At 26.9% G+C, this 22,736-nt stretch overlaps 2 protein-coding genes across 4 annotated transcripts in view; one reads left to right on the top strand and one right to left on the bottom strand.

Moving 5' to 3' along the window:
- The window catches only part of LOC111677713, a 133,137-nt gene that overhangs the window by 46,454 nt on the left and 63,947 nt on the right, over positions 1 to 22,736 (bottom strand). The window lies entirely within an intron of this gene.
- LOC111686173 (laminin subunit alpha-1-like) overlaps positions 1 to 22,736 on the top strand; it is an 86,706-nt gene that overhangs the window by 33,703 nt on the left and 30,267 nt on the right. Inside the window, exon 1 of one of the 3 annotated variants that reach the window (XM_046956684.1) lies at positions 20,986 to 22,110. The exons of the other annotated variants lie outside the window; for them this stretch is intronic. Coding sequence (XP_046812640.1) covers positions 21,018 to 22,110 — 1,093 coding nt within the window. The 5' untranslated portion in view covers positions 20,986 to 21,017. Of the gene's footprint in view, positions 1 to 20,985; positions 22,111 to 22,736 lie in introns of those variants that run through there. 3 annotated transcript variants of the gene reach the window in all.

Genomic DNA, 22,736 nt, shown 5'->3' with positions numbered 1-22,736 from the left:
TAATTGTTTTAAATATAATTTTTTATTTTGTCAACCAGAAAAATGTTGAACAATTAAACCATAAATTAATAAAATTTGACATTTAGTTAATATTACCTAATGCCAAAGCGAAAAAAAAAAATCACAAAAGTAAAGGAACTTCACTCTGTTTCTTAGGAAATCTATATTAAAAGCACAATGAAATCAGAAATGAAAAATAACAAAAACCAAACTTATCGATTTCAAATGTATTTTTGGTTTTTTTCTAAAGCCTACAAAAATACTAACAAAGTAAACAGTCATTCCCTTTTTTTGGGATTTCAAACATAAGAAAAGACAACAGGAGGCGCCATAATCTGACATTTAAAATCAAGTTCAATAATGTTTTGTTTGCTCTTTCTATCTATCTGATCATGGACTTTTTTTAATTGGGTCAAGTTGAAAAAAGAAAACAAAAATCGAAAGCCATTGTGCTTTAAGCTAAAGGGGAGAGATATATTGGACCAGACATTTAATTGGATTTGCCGCCTTTTAATTAAATTTTAAGGATTTATTTTTCTTGGTTGAATTGTTAGTTTAGTGTAGAGAGGAGAGTATAGTTAATTCCTTTTCTTTGTGCTTAGCTTGTTCTAATTTTTGATATAATGAAAATGAAAGATTGTGAAAGAAGAAGCAGAAGACATACCAGGTCGTCAGCGAACAGCTGCACTTGTTGCAATATTTAACAAAAATTCAGTTTGATTAATTAAGTTTGAACCCAGCAAAGTTTTTGTGAAGAAGAGAAATGAGGTGCAACAATTAAATTAAGCTTGTGGAAAAAACTTTTGAATAAAGCTTTTAAGTAAAACTTTTAGAAAAAGCTTTTAGGCAAAACTTTTTGAAAAAGTTAAAAGTTAACTTTAATAAAAAATTATCAAGTAAATCTTTTAAAATGAGCTTTAATAAAGCTCATTTTATTTTTTTTAAACAAGCTTAAAACATATCTTTTAATTCGATTTTCTAAAAAGCTTTAAATGCAGCTTTTAGAAAAACAAAGCTTTTAAAAAAGGTAAAGTAAGCAAAATCTGTTTGAATATTCTTTAAATTAAGCTTTTAAAATAAGCTTAAATAACATTATCAAAAAATTTTCAAGAGAACTTGATGTAAAAACTTTCAAACTCGAAGTAAAGCTGTCTTTAAAGCTTTCAGTTAAGCTTTTTTAAAAGATTTTAACAAATCTTTCAGTAGAAGTTTTAAATAAAGCTTTCAGTAACTTTCAAAAAAAAAACTCGAATTAAAGCTGTCTTAAAAGCTTTCAATAAAGCTTTTGTAAAAGTAAATGCTTTCAATAACGGACAACTTTTAGTAAAAACTTTCAATAAATCTCGTTGTAAAGCTTTCGTAAGAGCTGTAAATATAGCTTTCAATAAAGCTTGCAATAAAGCTTAGAGTAAATGCTTTAAATAAAGCTTTTACTTAAAGCTCTTAAGAAAGCCTTTAGTAAAAGATAGAAAAAAGCTTTCAATAAAGCTTTAAGAATAAGCTCTTTATTGAACTTTCAGTAAAAGCTCATTATAAGGCTTTCAGTAAAAGCTTATTTTATGGCTTTCAGTAACAGCTTTCAATAAAGCTTTCTATAAAAGAGTTCAATAAAACTTTCAGGAAAAGCTTTCAATAAAACTCATTGTAAAGCTATCGAAGTGTCAAATAAAACTTTAAGAATAAAATTTATAATAAAACTCGATGTAAAGCTTTCGCAAAAGCTTTCTATATAGACTTTAGTAAAGGCTTTTAAAACGCTTTCAGTAATATATATAAAAATCTTTCAGTGAAAGTTTTCAATAAAACTCTTAGTTAAAGCTTTCAATTAAGCTTTCAGTAAAAGCTCTTTATATAACTTTAAATAAAAACCCTATTTAAAACTTTCAGTTAAAGCTCTTTATAGGGCTTTCAGTAACGATTTTTACTAAAGCTTTCTATAAAGCGTTCAAAAAAACTTTCAGGAAAAACTTTCAATAAAGCTTAAAGTAATGTTAACGAAGTGTTAAATTAAGCTTTCAGAACAAAATTTATAATTAAACTCGATGTAAAGCTTTCGTAAAAGCTTTCAATAAAGCCTTTAGTTAAAGCTTTTAAAAGATCTTTCAGTAATGGATATAAAAAACTTTCTGTGAAAGTTCTTTATAAAACTTTCAGTAAAAGCTCTTTATAAAGCTTTCAGTAAAGTCTTTCAATAAAGCTTTCCATTAAAGCTTTCAATAAAAGCTTTTATAAAAGCTTTTTTATTTTGATTATTTTTGCATCAAAATCAAATGTTTTACTGGGTTATATTAAACATTTCATTTAAATCTTTTCCACCTGCTCTCATTTAAACAAATTAAGCTATTTTTTTCTTCTTCTGTCTTATAAAATATTTAACAAACAAATATTTACTCAACATGAAAGAACTTGAGAAATCGTTGTGAGTAGTTTTTTTTTCCTTCCCTTATCAAAGATGTTAAATAAAAATTTACATGTAAATAAAAAATCTGTTAAAAGAATTTTTATAAGACAAATGACATTTACCTCAAAATAATGACAAGATAAAGATAAATAAATAACTATACCCTACCATGAGCAATAAAAATTCTTTAGATAAAAAAGCTCTCAAAAAACCTTTAATTACAAAGTAGTTTTCTAAATTTAATACATTTCTATTTTTAACTCTAAATTGTTACTACTCTTTTCTACTTTGGCCAAAATGTCTTTACCGACTTTTAAAATTTGTTAATTTTTTCGTTTGTAATTTAATAATTTTTTTGTCTGTGGTTTTTATGGTTTGTCATTCTTTGTTTTTATTTAAATCTAAAAAAAATCGATTAAACAATAATTTAGCTTTAAAATGAAGACCATAAAATATAAATAACAGTTTTTTATATATTTCGGCAAACAAAAAAAAGACGCTAAACTTTACTTTGATGTGGCACAGAAACTCTAATACTATAAATGTCTAAATTTATGGAACATTAAACTTCTGGTTAAAGTTTTAAGTAACAAAAAAAAAAACCAAAAACAACTTCCTAATAAAAATTTTAAAGAAAAACAATAAATTTTATAAATAAAAAGTTGCGAAATATTAGATTAATTAAAAGCTTTTTCTCTTAGCTTTATACTTAACTAAAAGTTAGTAAAAATGTTGTAGATATACTTCACTTTGTATATCAAACATTTATTAAAACATTAACTCGAAAGTGTTTTCTTCTAATTGAACGTGTTTTCTCTAAAAGTTCAAAAAAGCTTTCTCTCTCAATTAATCAGAAAACTTTTCTTAAAACATAATTTCAAAGCGTTTTCTTTATAACAAAAGCTTTTCATAAAACTCACTTTAAGATTTGTAAAGAAAGCTCTACCAAGACTTTAACTAAAGCTTCCTCTAAAAGGTTTTTTTAAAGCTTTATCGAAGGTTTTTTTAATCCTGCATTGAATGCAGTTTAAACACTTTAAATAAAAGCTTTTCCAAAAAGTTTCTTAATAAATGGTTTCTATAAGTTTTTTTTTCTAAATCCTTTACGTAAAGTTTTCTCTTATAGCTTAAAGTAATAGTTGCTATACAATTTGTCTCAAAACTTTACATCATATTTCCTCCTGGAGTTTTATTTAAGCTTTTTCTAGAAGTTTTATTTAAAAATTTTACATAAACCTATTTTGAATCGTTATTAAAAGTTTTTACTAGGTTCTTTATTGAATTTTTTTAAATTGTTATTTAAAGTTTTTAAGAGTTGTACTTTAATCTTTTTCAAGAGCTTTACTGAAAGTTTGTTCTAAAAGCTTTATTTTAAGTTTTTTTTTTTAACTTTATTTAAAGCATTTTCTTAAAACTTTAAAACATAAGCTTTTTATTTAAAACTTTTTCTAAATGTGGTATTTTTAGGTTTTTTTTTCTAAAAGCGTTGTGAAAAGCTAATTTTAAAACTTAATTTAAAGCCTTTTCTTAAAACTTTATTTATGTTTTTTTATTTGAAGCTTTTTCTAAATGTAGTATTTGAAGATTTTTCTAGAAGCGTTGTGAAAACCTATTTTTAAAACTTAATTTAAAGCCTTTTCTAAAAGCTTTATTTGAAGCTTTTTCTAAATGTGGTATTTAAAGTTTTTTTTCTAAAAGCATTATTAATAGCTTTTTCTTAAATATTTAATTTCGGTTTATTCAAAGCTTTTTCAAAAAGAATTACTAAAATCATTTTCTAAAAGCTTTATTGTTGTATTTTACTGGGAACTTTATTAAAGCTATATTAAAGCTTTTTCTTAAATATTTATTCAAAAGATATATTTTTAAAAACTTTATAAAAATTTTGTTTAAAGCTCTTTATAAAAGCTTCATTAAAAATTTTTCGTAAAAGTTTAAGAAAGCATTTTGGAAAAAGTTAAAGAAAGCTTTTTAGTAAAAGTTTAAGAAAGCTTTTTAGAAAAAGTTTATAGTGAAAGTTTAAGAAGGCTTTATTAAAAGCTTTTTGGAAAAGTATAGTAAAAAGCCTTTTATAAACTTTAAGCATATTTTTTTTTGGAAAATTAAGATAAACACTTTTTAAAAGCTTAATTAGAAGCTTTTTGTAAAAACTTAATAAAAAACTTGTTACTACTAAATTAAAAGCTTTTTGTAAAAACTTCATAAACGCCTTATGTAAAAACTTTATTAAAAGCTTTTGGTAAAAGCTTATTTAAATGTTTTTGGTTAATGATTAATTGAAAGCTTTTTGTTAAAGCTTAATTGAAAGCTTTTTGTAAAGCTTATTTAAAAGCTTTTTACTAAATTAAAAGTTTTTTTTGCAAAAAAAAGTATTAAAAGTTTTTTGTATAAGCTTATTCAGAAGCTTTTTGTATAAGCTTTTTCAAAAGCTTTATTATAAGCTTATTTAAAATCTTTTTTAATTAAAAGCTTATTTAGAAGTTTTATGTAAAGCCTATTAAAAAGTTTAATTAAAAGCTTATTTCAAAGGTTTATTAAAAGCTTATTTCAAAGTTTAACTATAAGCTTGTTTCAAAGATTTATTTTGTTTAAGCATAACTAAAAGATTTCTGTAAATGCTTTTTGAAAAAAGTTTTCTGTAAATGCTTCGTTAAAAGCTTTTAGAAAAAGCTATTTGGAAAAGCTTCTATAAAAGTTTTTTGTAAAGTCTTCATTTAAAGCCTTTTTCTAACCTTTGACTTACTGCAAACTAAAAGCTTTCTGTGACAGCTTCGTTAAAATGTTTTTGAAAAACCTTTTAGAAAAGCTTTATTAAAAGCTTTTTGTAAAGTCTTAATTAAAAGCTTTTATTCAAACCTTTAACTGCAAACTAAAAGCTTGTTAAAGGTAAATGTTTCAAAACTTAAATGTCTCTTATATTTCAGGCCATAATCAAACCAAAATTTTAAAGTTTTTAGTAGTAATTTTAAAATTTCATAAGAAAGCTTTTAGTTTTCTTTAGTTTTATTTACTTTATTTTATGATTTCATTTGAATTAACCATTAACCCTTATTACTACAATAAAATTTGCTTAATTTAACTCTAAATTAGTTAAAATTTTCAGTAATTAAACAAAAAACTTTAAAAAGAAACAAAAAAATAAAACTCCAACTCATTTCCTTTAAATTATTTTTACATTTAAACAAATTAGTTATTTAAACAATAAAGTGGATATTAGTAACAAAAAAAATAAGTGAAATAAACATAAATTTAAAACAAAATGTAATTCTTGGAAAAAATTAAAAAAAAAAAACAAAGTTTAAAACAACAAAACCTAGAAGAAATAAAAAAAAAGCTGAATAATAGTTTAAGTAAAAACAAATACACAAATTTAAGCTTTCAGGGAACAAACAGCAATGACCCCTAAATAAAATTTAAACAAAACATTGTAGGGGGACTGAATAAAAGAACTTGAAGATGATGGTGCTGATCAGCAGTTAGAAAAATGATCTTGACAAAGATGAGTTTTTGTTTTGTAGAAAAAAGCTTAAAGTTTTTTTCAGTTTTTTGAAATTATGCGTGTATGTATGAGTTTATTTAGCATTAGTATTTTTTCAAAAAACGTGATGTAATAAATTGTTAAAAAAAAATTGTTGTTATTTAAAATTGCCCCGAAGGTTGTGGCCAAATTAATACACAAATGTTTAATTTTCAAACAAATGCTGACTTTAACAAAAAAAAAAAACAAAAGTAATTTTGTTTTGTCTGCCAAATCAACAAAATTATGACTCAAAACTCTCATAGAAAAAAAAACGTAATAAATTATTATTACTATTTTTATTTCTATGAGTGTAATTTAACACACTTTAAGACACACAACACACATAAATTAAAACTCAACTAAAAGTAGTTTAGAAAAAGTTTTTTCTTTTGAAATTTGGCGGCAAACCTAATGTTTTTTTCTTGCTTCTATGTTTTTTTAGATTTTTTGTTTCTTATTTCAAGTTTAATTTTCTACAAAAAAAAGAGTTTTGTATTTAAACATTTTTTTATTCATTTCCCTCGTGCAGTAGTCTTTGAATGAGTAAACATTTCGTTGATTTGATGAATGTTTTGTTGGCTTTTTTCATGTTTTTTTAACTGTTTTTGTTTAATTTTTGGTTTTTTTCTTGTTTCTTGCCAATAAAAAATCTCAAATTACTCTTCAACATACACATTCATAAAAAAAACATTTAATTTTATTTATATCTATTTTTTTACACATTTTATGTTAAATCTTAAGAAATCATTTGTTATCAAAATGATTTATTTAATGAAGAATTGTTACTTTTTTTTTTGAAATGTACTCTACTTATTTTTAAAACTCATTTTAACTTTAAAACAACTCTTGTTCTCTCTTGTTCTAGACGATCTTTACTCTGCTTAAGTCTAAACTTTGTTGCGCTACTTCTATCTCTATAAATCTATGATGTCTGCATCATTCTTTATTCTAATCCAAAATCTTTCATACCTTATGTTTTTCTCTACCTGAACTTTGATTACCACTGTACACTGATCTTTAGTCTATAACGATCGCTGATCTATTCCCAAACTTTAATACATTACGATCTTTACTTTATTTTGATCTATAAAATCTAATAAAAACTTTCATTCCTTATCTTTTTTATTATGAACCTTAACTTCGATTACCACTGTACACTGATCTATATTCGTTAACGATCACTAATCTATTACTAGTGATCTACTTCTATCTCAAAAACCCTTTGATCTCTACATCGTTCTTTATTCTAATCTAAAAACTTTCATTCCTTATCTCTTTCTTTACCTTAACTTTGATTACCACTGTACACTGACCTTTAGTCTATAACGATCACTGATCTATTCCCAAACTTTAATACATTACGATCTTTACTTGATTTGTAATACTTCTATCTCAAAAACTCTCTAATCTCTACATCATTCTTTATTCTAATCTAAAAACTTTCGTCCCTTATCTCTTTCTGTACCTCAATTTTGATTACCACTGTACACTGATCTTTAGTCTATAACGATCGCTGATCTATTCCCAAACTTTAATACATTACGATCTTTACTTTATTTTGATCTATAATACAAAAACTTTCATTCCTTATCTTTTTTATTATGAACCTTAACTTCGTTTACCACTGTGCACTGATCTATACTCTTTAAAGATCACTAATCTATTGCTAGTGATCTACTTCTATCTCAGTAGCTCTCTGATCTCTACATCATTCTTTATTCTAATCCAAAAACGTGTATCCCTTATCTTTTTCTGTACCTTAACTTTGATTACCAGTGTACACTGATCTTTAGTCTATAACGATCACTGATCTATTCCCAAACTTTAATACATTACGATCTTTACTTGATTTGATCTATTACCCAAAAGCTTGAATCCCTTATCTTTTTTTATTCTGTATCTTAACTTTGATTACAATTGTACACTGATCTATACTCTTTAACGATCACTAATCTATTACTAGTGATCTACTTCTATCTCAAAAACTCTATGATCTCTACATCATTCTTTATTCATCGCTTATCATTTTCTGTACCTTAACTTTGATTACCATTGTACAGTGATCATTACTCTATAATGATCACTGATCTATTCCCAAACTTTAATACATTACGATCTTTACTTGATTTAATCTACTACCCAAAAACTTTCACTCCTTACCTTTTTTATTCTCTACCTTAACTTCGATTACCACTATACACTAATATTTACTATTTAACGATCACAAATCTTTTACGATCTTTACTTGATTTTCATCTATAATCTATTTAGTTTCTCAACTTTAGTCTAATCATTTCTATATAATGATCTTTACTATGTGCTCTACTTTTCTACGATCCGTAACTGATCGCAAGTGAAATTTTCTCTCTACAACGATCTTTGGACAAATATGATCTTAACACAGCTTTAATAACTTCCAACTCTAATCTTATTCGTAGTTTACTTCGACTAACACTGTACACAGATCTTTATCCTATAACGATCACTATTACATTTTGATCTTTAATACACATCGATCTTTAGTTGATTATGATTTATAATCTACTTAGTTCCAAACCGTATTGTGAATCTTAACTTTATGTTCTGAATCAACTCTACTCTGATCATTACTAAGTGTTCTACTCTGACACGATCTTTCAACAATTTCGCCCAATTCTTAACACATCTTTAATAACTTTAAGCTCTAATCTTATTCGTGCATTACTTTGATTAACACTGATCTTTATTCTATTCCAACCAATCTATGATCACCACTCTTTTATGATCTGTTCCCTTCTCCGATCACTACAATAGAACGATCTTTACATTACTCTGATCCCTACTCTATACTTCTATGATCACGAAAAGCTTAAAGCTTTTTCAGTTTGAATAAAAACCGAATAAGTCATCAAAATCTATTAAGGTTATTATAAAAGCTTTCACGTTCAATACATAAGTAGAGTACCCATCTAGTCGACTATTAACCGATGTCATACATATCTCTCATACAACTCGTTTTTCTCAAATCAAAATCAAATTTTTCTTAATTATTTTTTAGTTAATGTTCAGTCTTATTCAATCTCAATTTTTATCTGTGTTGTTTTTTTTTGTTTGTGATTTGTGTGTTGGAGTTTGTTAAAACACTGTTTATAATAATTAACCAAAAATTAGTCATGGTTATCATTAAACCATAAAAATAAAAATTTCAATTTATATGCCACCAATTGGTTTAATACAAAAAATGTGAAATAAAAATACCAAAAGCTAACGCAATAATATGATCTTTGAACGAAATAATAAAAATCCATTAAGGTTGGCACAATTTAATTGAATTTCTTGTAATAAACACTTTTAAGAACAGAGCGGAGCTTGAGCTTTGATCAGTTAAAATTTAAATGAAAAAGCTTTTATAAAATAAAATATGTTTATTTCGTAAGGTGCGTAATGAAAACTATATGAGGTTTGAGGAATTAATGATTTTACTAAAAATCTAGGAAATTTTCTATAAAAAAAAGATTTATAAAAGCTTTTGTGAAAACAATTCTTAATAATAAGCTTTGCCAATGTTTTTGTATAGAGATTTACACTTTATTTTTATAAAAAATCTTTATTAAAACTTTAATAAATAAGTTTTTTAAAGATTTTAAGCAATCTTTATAAAATCTTTAATAAAAAAGCTTTATCAAAGTTTCTAATGAAAATCTTAAAGAATAGTTTTAAGTAAGTTTTTTTCATGCTTTTTAAGGCTTTAAATAAAAAGCTAGATGAAAGCTTTCAATAAAAAGCTAGATGAAAGCTTTTATTAAAAAGCTTTATGAAAGCTTATATTAAAAAGCTTTATGAAAGCTTTTATTAAAAAAGCTTTATGAAAGCTTTTATTAAAAAGCTTTATGAAAGCTTTTATTAAAAAGCTTTATGAAAGCTTTTATTAAAAAGCTTTATGAAAGCTTTTATTAAAAAGCTTTATGAAAGCTTTTATTAAAAAGCTTTATGAAAGCTTTTATTAAAAAGCTTTATGAAAGCTTTTATTAAAAAGCTTTATGAAAGCTTTTATTAAAAAGCTTTATGAAAGCATTTATTTAGACTTTTATTAAGAAGTTTTTTTAAAGCTTTTATTTAAAAGTCTTGTGAAAAAATTTTATTAAAAAGCTTTTGTTAAACACTTTTATTATGAAGCTTTTGTTATAAATGCTTTATGAAAGCTTTTATTAAAAACTTTATGAAAGCTTTTATTTAGACCTTTATTAAGAAGTTTTATGAAAGCTTTTGTTTAAAAGCCTTATGAAAAAATTTTATTAAAAAGCTTTTGTTATAAATGTTTAATGAAAACTTTTATTTAAAAACTTTATTTAAGCTTTTTTTAAAAAAAAACTTTATTTAAGCTTTTATTAAAAAAAACTTTATTTAAGCTTTTATTAAAAAAAACTTTATTTAAGCTTTTATTAAAAAGCTTTGTAAAAGCTTTTGTTATAAAAGTTTAATAAAAGCTCTTACTTAAATGTTTTTTGAAAGCTTTTTCTTAACACGCTTGAATTAAGGTTTTTTATTAAAAAGCTTTATGAAAGCTTTTTTAATGCTTCAATTAAAAAAGCTTTATGAAAGCTTTTATGAAAAAGTTTTATAGCTTTTTTATTATTTATTAAAAAGCTTTCGTTAAAAAACTTTATAAAAGCTTTAATTTAAAAGTTTTTTGAAAACCTTTACTAAAACGCTTTAATTAAGGTTTTTATTAAAAAGCTTTTTAATGTTTTAATTAAAAAGCTTTTATTTTAATGCTTTTATTTAAAAGCTTTATAAAAGCTTAAAAAAAGATTCTGTTTTATAAGCTTAATAAAGCTTTTATCAAAAAGTCTTTTAAAACGCTATAATAAATTATTTTCATTAAAAAGCTTTATGAAAGCTTTTATCAAAAAACTCTTTTTAAAGCTTTTATCAAAAAAGCATAATGAAAGATTTTAAAAAAAACTGTATCAAAGCTTTTATCAAAAAAGTTAGAAGAAAAGAAAAGAAAGAAAACGTTTTATCTATATGAAAGCTTTTATCGAAAAATCTTTATTAAAGCTTTTATTAATATCTATTATATATGATACTTTGTAAAATATTTCATAAAATAAACTTTATTGTTTAAAATAAACTTTACTTACCAATTATCTCATGTGTGCTTAAAAGCTCTAACTATGATTAATACATTCCCGCTTAATAGTTCTCAATTATTTAAAATTACCTTTAAAGCCTATAGGCCTTTTGTCAACCCGGTTTTTTTATGATATCTGTTATTTTTCAAAATCAAACTAATAATTATTTATCATTTATTTAATTTTTTGATTAATTTAAACAAAAAAAAGCTCAAAACTGTATAATTAAAAAAAAAACTAAAATCAAACGAAGCTGGCGGTCTTTTGCCATAGATTGATTTTATTGATTAAAAAACATTGTCTCAAATCTTTAGATTACAAAACTTGATTGATCTTATGAGAAAAATTATGTTTAATAAAACAAATATTTTGTAAAAGCTTTCAAAATATATATTGATGATCTTTGCCAATGATTACAGCAAAAACTTGAGAGAAGCTTTATTATCTATAAATGTTTTAATAACTTAAAAGAGAAAATTGTTGCTTTCAATCAATTAAATGAAAGTTTAATAAAAAACACAACAACAACTACAACTTTTAATCTTTTTAATCAATGAATGTATTATAACAAACAAAGCCAACAAAACCAGTCAGCAAGAACACACAGTTATAACATTTAACTATAATTACTATTAATAATTTGTTGTTAAAATATATTAACAAACATTAAAAATCTAAGAAAAATCTTTAACAAAGATCAACCGAGAAGACGAATCATGTTTTTAGTTTAAAGTTTTAATATTCTTCTGGACAGACAGACTCTTTGATAGACAGTGTTATTGCATGTATGATCGTCATCAGTAAATCTCAGAAGCTTTTTGGTTGACTTATATTTTTTTTTCAATGCAAGTCAACTAAAATTTTCTCACACTATTGGTTGTAGGATTTGTACTCTACAATAGGCACTGCTGATAAGACTATAGTCTGGTCTATAATCTTGTCTATAGTCAGGTCTATAGTCTTGTCTTAAGTCTTGTCAATAGTCTAGTTTAGTCCTTAGTCTTGGCTTTAGTATGGATTATAGTCTAGTCTATAGTATGGTATCTAGTCTTGTCTATAGTCTGGTCTTAAGTATAGATTATAATCTGGTCTATAGTCTTCTCTATAGTCTGGTCTTAAGTCTAAGTTATAATCTGGTCTATAGTCTGATCTATAGTCTTGTGTATAGTTTTGTCTATAGTCTAGTCTATAGTCTGGTCTTAAGCGTGGATAACAATCTGGCCTATAGTCTTGAATATTGTCTGGTATATCATGTTGTCCATAGTCTTGTCCTTTGTCTTGTCTATAGTCTAGTGCTTAGTCTTGGCTTTAGTCTAGATTATAGTCTGGTCTACAGTCTTGTCTATAGTCTGGTCTATTGTCTTGTCTATAGTCTGATTTATAGTCTGGTCTTTAGTCCTGTCTATAGCCTGATCTATAGTCTGGTCTATAATCTGGTTCATAGTCTTGTGTATAGTCGGGTCTATAGTCTGGTCTATAGTCTTGTCTATAGTCTGGTCTTAAGTCTGGATTATGATCTGGTCTATAGTCTGGTCTTAAGTCTGGATTATGATCTGGTCTATAGTCTTGTCAATAGTCTAGTTTTTAGTCTTGCCTTTAGTCTGGATTATAGTCTGGTCTATAGTCTTGTATATAATCTCTTCTATAATTATAGTCTAAACTTTAGCCTTGTGTTTAGTATGGATTATAATCTGGTATATAGTATGGTCCTTAGTATAGTCCTATGTCAGGATTATAATCTGGTCTACAGTCTTGTCTTTAGTCTGGTCCTTAGTCTTGTCTTTAGTCTTGCCTGTAGTCTAGAGTTTAGTCTCGCCTTAAATCAAGATTATAATCTGGTTTATAGTATGGTACATAGTCACGTTTATAGTCTGCTCTATAAGGAGTGAGATCGAAAAATTCTTAACACACGTTTTTCATTACATTTTTCAACCAAAGTATTATTTGATTTTTTTTTTTTTTTTTGATCAAGTTACCTTTGAAAAACATGTCAGTTATTATATGTGATGTCAATTATATTAATTTTTTTGTTAATCTGATTAAAATGAGTGACCAGAAAAAAGTGCGTACTGAAATTATTAAATATTTTCAACTAAACCCAACTTGGTCTTACAAAAAGTTGGCCAAGCATACAAAGGTCTGCCGTCAAACTGTTTCCAATGTTATTAAACAGTACCGGGAGAACTTGTCAGTTGATAGAAAACCTGGTTCAGGTAGAAGGAATGGTCCACATGATGTTTCTAAAGCAAAAAAATAGAACACATCCGGTAGGAAAGCAGCTCGGTTAGCTCAGTGCTCGGACTATTTGGTACGAAAAGTTAAAGCTAATGCAGGTTTAAAAACATACAAGGCTCAAAAAGTTCCTAACAGGAACGCTGCTAAAAATTTAGAGGCCAAAAACAGAGCACGGAAATTGAAGTCAAGTTTTATAAAAAATATTCTTGCTGCATAATGGATGACGAAACGTATGTTCTGGCAGATTTTTCGCAACTTCCAGGTCAAAAGTTTTATGTTGCTGATGCTCGAGGGAATGTTGAAGAAAAGTTTAGGACCCAAAAGCAGACAAAATTTCCCAGAAAGTTCTTGGTATGGCAAGCAATATGCAGTTGCGGCAAAAGAAGCCAATCATTTGTTACAATGGGCTCTATAAATACCGAAATTTACATCAAGGAATGTTTACAAAAAAGGCTGCTTCCATTCATAAGACTTCATAATGTGTCCACTTATTTTTGGCCTGACTTGGCATCCTGTCGCTATGGTAAACAAGCCCTTGAGTGGTACAAGAACAATAATGTGGTATTTGTACCAAGAGAGGCAAATCCTCCAAACTGCCCGGAGCTAAGGCCAGTTGAGAGATATTGGGCTCTTGTTAAAAGAGAATTGAAGAGTACAAAAAAAGGTGTCCAAAAGTGTGGTAGATTTTAAACGGAGATGGACTACATGTTCGAGCAAAGTGACAGAAAGCACTATAAAAACGTTAATGGAAGGGTTTCCGAAAATGGTTCAAAATTTCATCACTAGTGATTAAAACTATAAAAATATTTTTTTTTGTAAATTGTAATAATAATTTGAATCAAATAAAAAAATAAAGCTGTAAGTTTAGTGGTTTCTTTTTTATAAACATATATGTATGTTAAGAATTTTTCGATCTCACTCCTTAGTCTGGTCTATAGTTTGGTCTTAAGTCTGGTTCATATTCCGATCTATAGTCTTGTCTATAGTTTGGAGTATAGTCTGGTTTATAATCTTGTCTATAGTTAGGTTTATAGTCTAGTCTAGAGATAAATCTTGCCTTTAATCTGGATTATAGTCTGGTCTATAGTCTGGTCTTTAGTTTGGTCTATTATATGGTCATTAGTCTGGTCTTAAGTCTGGATCATAATCTGGTCTATAGTCAGGTCTATAGTGTGGTCTATAATCTTATCTATAGTTAAGTCTATAGTCTAGTCTGGAATTTAGTCTGGTTTCTAGTATGTTATATAATCATCTCTATAGTCTGGTCTATAGTTTGGTCTTTAGTCTTGATCATAATCTGGTCTATAATCTTGTCTATAGTTACGTCTATAGTCCTGTCAATAGTCTAGTCTAAACTTTAGTCTAATATGGTTTATAGTCTTGTCTATATTATAAGTAGTATATAGTCACGTCTATAACTTGGTCTTAAGTCTATAGTTTAGTCTACACTCTAGTCTTGTCTATAGTCTGGTTCATAGTGTAGTCTTTAGTCTGTAGTCTTGTCTATAGTATAGTCTTTAGTCTTGTTTTTAGTATGGATTTTAATCTGGTCTATTGTCTTGTCTATAGTCTGGTTAATATTCCGTCGCGTAGTCTAGATTTTAGTCTTTTTTCTATAGTGTTTTCTGTAGTCTAAACAAGAGTTTATTGTATAGCCTGATCTGGTCTTTATTATGATCTAAAGTCTGGTCTACTGTTAATGGACTTTTCCAGTTAATGGTCCCGCTTGTTACCTATAGTTTGTTCTATTCTACACTATAGCTTCTCTATAATATGATTTATAATTAGATTTAAAGTGTGATCGTTATCGTATACTGTAACTCACATTGTCACATTTGCCTGTAAAAACTTTTCCCCTTTGTGTCTGCTGTCTGTCTGTCTCAGCTGCTGAAAAATGTATTTTGTTTTTGTTATCTTTTTTCTGTTCGCAGTAATTATGGTGTCAAGTGTAGTTAACAAGACATTCAATTGCAAAAATAATTTACAAAGAATTTACATTTACAAATTTGTTGATGTAATTTTTGTGTTATTTACCTTGAATACGAAAGAGAAATAAAATTCAAGTCATTATTTTAACAAGTTTTATATTAAAACAAACGCTATCAATCTTTCTAAATCTTACAAAAATTTTAAAACTAATTTTAAACAAAATAAAAGTTTTAATTTAGATTTTTTTTAATTTAACAATTTAATTAAAAGTGACAATTCCAGTTAATTAGTGACAGTGGCCATAGCATATCATATTTCATAATCTTTTGGACCACAAAACAGAAGACAAATTGTCAAAAAAAAGACACATTGTAAATTCTTCTTAAATATCAGATTTCTGCGGCTAACAAGGAAATTATGTTTGGACGCTTCTTTCTGTTTTAAATCTGTAGAAAAACAAATGTTTGGTGGGTTTAGGAGATCACGAATTGCTGACACAAAATAAAACAGGAAATAAATTTCATTTTTAAAGAAATAAACTTTAGATAATCTTAAATGTGTTTCACTAAAAATCAGCTTAATTTGTTTGTTTAGAAATGTTAATGTTCAAAAAACAGTAAAGGGCAACTGAAAGTTTTTTAAAGCTTAAGTTAGAAGCAGGTACAATAGTGTTCAAGAGCCGTGTTTGCTTTTTAGTTCTCTTTATACATAGACAACTCTAATCATTATTTTCTTCCCCTTTTGGTACCCGTATATAATATTTCAAATTCTGCCCACAACTGCTCTAAAAGTGTTATTACTCAAACACAGGCGCTGCCCGTGAATACCCCCTGTTGTTTGCGCACAATTAAGTTGTTACATGTTTTAATTAGTATTTTACTTTTGTTTTGGTTTATTGTTCGAACAACAGCAATTCTTATTGCTGTTGCTGCCGCTGCTATTTCAACTCATGTTGTTATTATTGCAATTCTTTTGAAACTGTTTACACAACAGTTTTATAAACGTTTTTTTTCTTATTTTTCTTAGACCATAAAGTTATAAAATTTCAAAAGAAATTTTTTTTTTGTATTTCTAAAGTTTTTCCAGTTAATGTTGTGTGTATGTTATTTTAGCCAGGTTAAAATAATTTTAAAATGTTAAACAAATAATCTTTTAATTGCTTGTTTTCAATCAGGGGTGTAATGAACAACATGATTTCAAAAATTAGTTTTTCTTTATTCAGCTGAAATAAGAAATCAAGTAGTCTTGTCCATAGTCCAGTCTATAGTCCAGACTATAGTCTTGTCTATAGTCCAGACTATAGTCTTGTCTATAGTCCAGACTATAGTCATGTCTAAAGTCCAGACTATAGTCTTGTATATAGTCCAGACTATAGTCTTGTCTATAGTCCAGACAATAGTCTTGTCTATAGTCCAGACTTTAGTCTAGACTGTAAGCAAGACTATAGTCCACACTATAGTCTTGTCGATAGTCCAGACTATAGTCTTGTCGATAGTCCAGACTATAGTCTTGCTTATAGTCTAGACTAAAGTCTATAGTCTTGTCTATAGTCCAAACTATAGTCTTGTCTATATTCAGACTACAGTCTTGTCTATAGTCTTGTATATAGTGCAGACTATAGTCTTGTCTATAGTCCAGACAATAGTCTTGTCTACAGTCTTGCTTATAGTCTGGACTATAGTCCACACTATAGTCTTGTCTATAGTCCAGACTATAGTCTTGTCTATAGTCCAGACTATTAACTTGTCTATAGTCCAGGCTATAGTCCTGTCTATAGTCGAGACTATAAACTTGTCTATAGTCCAGTATAATCCAGACTATAGTCTTGTCTATAGTCCAGAAAATAGTCTTGTCTATAGTCCAGACTATAGTCTTGCTTATAGTCTGGACTATAGTCCACACTAGTCTTGTCTATAGTCCAGACTATAAACTTGTCTATAGTCCAGGCTATAGTCTTGTCTATAGTCCAGACTATAGGCTTGTCTATAGTCCAGACAATAGTCTTGTCTATAGTCCAGACTATAGTCTTGCTTATAGTCTGGACTATAGTCCACACTAGTCTTGTCTATAGTCCAGACTATAAACTTGTCTATAGTCCAGACTATAGTCTTGTCTATAGTCCAGACTATGGCCTTGTCTATAGTCCAGACTATTAACTTGTCTATAGTCCAGACAATAGTCTTGTCTATAGTCCAGACTATAGTCTTGTCTTTAGTCTTGTCTATAGTCCAGACTTTAGTTTTGTCTATAGTCCAGACTATAGTTTTGTCTATAGTCCAGACTATAGTCTTGTATATAGTCCCGACTATAGTCTTGTCTATAGTCCCGACTATAGTCTTGTCTATAGCCCCGACTATAGTCTTGTCTATAGCCCCGACTATAGTCTTGTCTATAGTCCAAACTATAGTCTTGTCTATAGTCCAGACTATAGTCTTGTCTATAGTCCAGACTATAGTCTTGTCTATAGTCCAGACTATAGTCTTGTCTATAATCCAGACTATAGTCCAGACTATAGTCTTGCCTATAGTCCATACTATAGTCTTGCCTTTAGTCCAGACAATAGTCTTGCCTATAGTCTAGACTATAGTCTTTTCTATAATCCTATCTATAGTCTTGTCTATAGTCCTGTCTATAGTCTTGGCTATAGTTCAGACTATAGTCTTGTCTTTAGTCTATTGTGTAGACTATATTCTTGTGTAATGTCTGTGTAATATTCCTGTCTATTGTCTATTTAGAATATGGTTTTACTATAGTCCATACTATAGTCATGTCCATAGTCATTTACATTCTTTATTGCCAAATCAAATCATTATTTAAAATCCAAAAAAATAACGCATTCTATAAATTTTGTATTAAAGTACTTTGCTTTGTGTTCTCAGTGAAAATGTTGTTGACCATGAAACGTATTTTTGTATAATTTGTTTTGTTAATAAAAATTCTCCAAATAACCGGCCACCTTAATGCGTCTAAAACGTTTAAAATTTAATGTTAGAAGTGATTACACACCACAGCACAGCACAGCAATATGAATTGCAACATTTAATGAGTTTAATACTTAAGCTAAAATAAATAAATTAAATAATTTACAAAAAATTTATAGGTTTTTATAGAAATTCTATACAGTTTTTAAACAAATTAAGAAAAAATTTCAAAATAAACTAATTTTTAAAAAGGTGGGGCTAGTAGGTTAATAGGAATTGAAAGTTGTTCAAGAAAAAAATTCTAGAAATTGCAAAATATTTAGAATTTAAAAGTATGAAACTAATTTTGAAATTATTTAGTAAAGACAAAAACCCTTTTTTAAGAAACTTTTTATTTAAGTTGTTAAAGGTGGCAAATTCTTTAAAATTGATATTTGAGAATGTAAACAAATTTTCCCAAAGTTTTATGGATTTTTTGTTAAAATTTTTTGCCATTTTAAAGTGTAAATCATAATTAATCCCCTTAAGGCTTGCACACAAACCACTATTTGTTCCCAAACAGTTTTTGCAAAATATTTTCTTAATCAAATGTTTAAAATATTAAAATTTTTTTTTCTTAATAAATTTTTAGTTATTATTGAGTGTCGTAAACAATTACCTTTGGCACTTCATTTGCAAGGCCCACTATGTGGTCAAAGAAACTGAAAACTAAAACTTTAGAAAACAGCGGGTGTTTTGGTTTGTGTTTTTTTATAATAAAAATACTCACGTTTTTAAATTTTCGAAAAAAAAACGAAATATTACAAAATGATAAGTTTATGAATGTGTGAAAAAAATGACATCTGGGTCAACTGTTTATAATTAGAAAAACATGCAAATGTTTAAGACAAACTATTGGGGATTTTGTACAAAATCGTTAAAATTTGAATTTTCATTTAGCAATTTCCCGGCTTTCCAGTTAAAGAAATTCATTTAAATTTCTTTAAAATTAAATTTTTATCCCTTCATTTCACTATTTTTAATGTTTTAGCACTTCCCCGCAAAAAAATTAAAAATTCCCTTTTTGGAGATTTTCAAAAAGTTTTTAAGAATTTTACAATTGTTCATTCATATTTTGCAAAAATGTTTTTTAATTGATATATTCTTCATTATAATGATATTTTAAACTCTAGATTTCATTATTTTAACGTTTTAGTACTTCCCCGCTTAATATTTCAAATCCTGTTTCTGGGAATTTAAAAAAAAAAATAGGAATTCAGTTATTTTATTTGAAATCATTACTAAAATCATATTTTAAACACTTTTTTTTACAAATTTCATGTTTTAAAACTTTTCCCCGCTAAAATTCGAAAACCTCATTTTTGGGTATTTTCCAAAAAAAATTTAGGAATTAACAAATTTTATGCTCTAACATGAATTTTTTTATAGTTTTTCATTGTAATGCAATTTTAAGCCTTATTTTTCAATATTTCAGTGTTTTTAAACTTTCCCCGGCTAAAATTCTCAATTCCCCTTTTTGGAAATTTTCAAAAAGTTTTTAGGAATTTAACAGTCTTCACTAAAATCATATTTTAAACACTCTTTTCATTATTTTCATTTTTTATAAAATAAAAAATTCGAAAATCCCATTTTTGGGTATTTTCAGAAAATATTTAGGAATCAACTACTTTTCTTCTTTAAAATCTAAATTTCAATGTTGTTTTTCATTAAAATGAAATGTTAAACTTTATTTTCACTATTTCAATGTTTTTAAACTTTTCCCGCTAAAATTCGAAAAATCCCAATTTTTGGGTATTTTCAAAAAATTTTAAGAATTATTAAATGCTCTTCTTTTACATTAAATTTATATTTCTTTTTTATTAAAATGAAATTTTAAACCTTTTTTTCACTATTTCAATGTTTTAAAACTTTCCCCGGCTAAAATTAAAAAAACCCTTTTTGGGTATTTTCCAAAAAAAGTTTAGGAATTCAATTATTTTCCCCTGAAATCATATTTTTAAACAAGTTTTTTTACTATTTTAATGTTTTTAAAACTTTCCCTCTTTTAAATTTCATAATCCCACTTTTGGGTATTTTTAGAAAATATTTAGGAATTATGAGAATTTTTTCTTAAACATAAAAATTTTCATGTAAATCACTTTCTGTTATAATTAAATGAGTTTTATCGACCTTTAAACCTAATCCCAGCTTAAAACTAACAATCTCGGTTTGGGTATTATTGCAAAAAGTTTGGGAATTTAAAATTTTTTCATTACGATAACATTTTAATGTCTTTTTCAATATTTTTTATTGTTTTACAACTTTCCCCCACTAAAATTTCAAAATCCCAATTTTGAAAGTTTTGGAGATTTTTGAAATTTATTTAGGAATTAGTGGATTTTCTTACTAAAATGGAATTTTTGATAATTTTTCTTCATTATTTAAAGAATAAAAGTTGAATTTTGTTATTTTTAGAGAATCCCGCTTTAATTTTAAAAATCCCAATTTTGGCTATTTTTTAAATAATTTTGGGAATTTAAAGTTTTTTCACTTCAAATCTAATTTTCTTTATTTTTATGAATTTTTAAACCTTAAAATGTAATTTTTGTTAAAAAATTAAACTTGCCAGTTTTTGGGCATTTTCAAAAACTTTTTAGGAATTCAATTTTTATTATCATTTTTGAATGATTTTAAATTTCTAGTTTAGGTTTCAAGAGAAAACTTTAAAAATTTCCAATAAATCCTTAAAAATTTTTAAATATTTCTTTGAGTTTATGAAAACAAGAAAATTTTTAACAAAATTAAATAATTCAAATTAAATTTTGTTAAATTTAGATTTTTTATAAAAAAAAAACAATAGTTTTTAAACCTAAACAATGTAAAACAAAATTTTGATAAAAACAAAAAATTCTACAAAAATGTCATCTACCAAAACCTCAAGTGAAAAACTGCGCGAAAAGACGTTTCTAAAACATTTACAAAAACGACGTAAAAGAAAAATTCCCCTTTTAAGGGGAATTTATCACAATAAAATGTTAAAAATCCTAGTGATACTAGTATGCTCAGTACAGCTGCTGCAACATTTAAATATCCTGCACATAACAGTAGAGGCAATGTTCTCTAATCAAACTTTAAACGCCACAGTGGCAACCACAACACCCACTATACCTTTAAAGAGAAATAAAATTATTGAATTAAATGTAAATCAATTGCGCAATAAAACTATGAGACGTAGTATTAATGTAAATAGTAGTTTTAATCATCAAAATAAAATTGTACAAAATAAACCTGAACATTCAATACAAACAACAAAACGTAAGCTGAGACGTAAACCTATAGTGGGAGGAGGAGGACGTTTACAACATAATCGTACTCAATCAAACTTGGGTCCACATAGATTTAAGGGAAAACGTAGAAAGTATACAAGACCTTCTACGACATCCTCCTGGCAGCAGCAGCAACAACAACAGCAACAACAGCAGCAGCATCAACAACAGCAGCAACAGCATCAACAACAACAGCTGCAGCATCATAGACAAAATAATACAAATTTATTTAAACCAAAGAATTATACAACCATAAGAACTACCGCCTCCACTTCAATATCCTCATCGACCTCTAGCAATTATCCTTTTATGACGCAACAACAACAACAATTCTCCTATACAAATCGTTCATATCAACGACAACATCAATATCAACAACAAAGTGTACAAATACCCTCCTCAACCATACGAGTCTCTTCAACCATTGATCATCATCATGTTCAGCCAACAACATTTGATAATTCGTCACGTTTTTATCCTTCAACCAATATTAAACATTATATTGGTGTTAATTCGACCAGTATACATGATATACCCTTTCAGCAACAAAATGTTGTCATACAGGGTAATACTGATATTGTGGTTTATCGTAATATTGGTCCAGTGCCCTGTCCTCCAGGTGTACGTTTAGTACCACATCGTGTTTTGACCGCAACACCAGATCCTCGACTACATCGACCCAGGGGTAAGCTTATACTTTGTTAAAAGATTTATAAAGTTTAAAAAGGGAAAAGTGTAAATTTATAAAATCCCAGTTTTGGGTATTTTCAAAACTTTTTTTGGAATTCTAAATTTTTGAAGATTTATAAGATTTAAACCTAGTTTGCCATCATTCTCAACTTGAAACTCTTTTAATTTTCTAGTAGAAATCCAAAAATCCCAGTCAAAATTTGAAAATCCCAGTTTTGGACATTTTCAAAACTTTTTTGGGAATTCTGGGATTTTTAGAGTTTTATAAAATTTTAAGACAATTTTGCAATTTTTCTAGTATTTAGCCTCAGTTTAATGAAAAATTCTTAAATTTTCTAGTTAAAATCCAAAATCCCGGTTTTGGGGATTTTAAGTAAATATTTTGGGAATTAAGGGATTTCTTAATTTTCAACAAATTTTGAATATTAACGTTATTTAAAGCAATATTTTTGAGTAATTAAAATTTCCCGGTCAAAATTTTAAAATCCCTGTTTTAGGAAATTTTGAAAAATATTTTGGGAATTCTGGAATTTTTGAATATTTATGAGATTTGAATATAGTTTTGCCATTATTCTCAACTTTAAACTCATTTAAGTGAAAAACTCTTAATATTCTAGTTAA

The sequence above is a fragment of the Lucilia cuprina genome, chromosome 2 (genome assembly GCF_022045245.1).
Source record: "Lucilia cuprina isolate Lc7/37 chromosome 2, ASM2204524v1, whole genome shotgun sequence".
In the NCBI taxonomy this organism is placed as follows: Eukaryota; Metazoa; Arthropoda; class Insecta; order Diptera; family Calliphoridae; genus Lucilia; species Lucilia cuprina.
The sequence above is the reverse complement of the archived record's forward strand: the minus strand, read 5'-3'. Positions and strand labels throughout refer to the sequence as shown.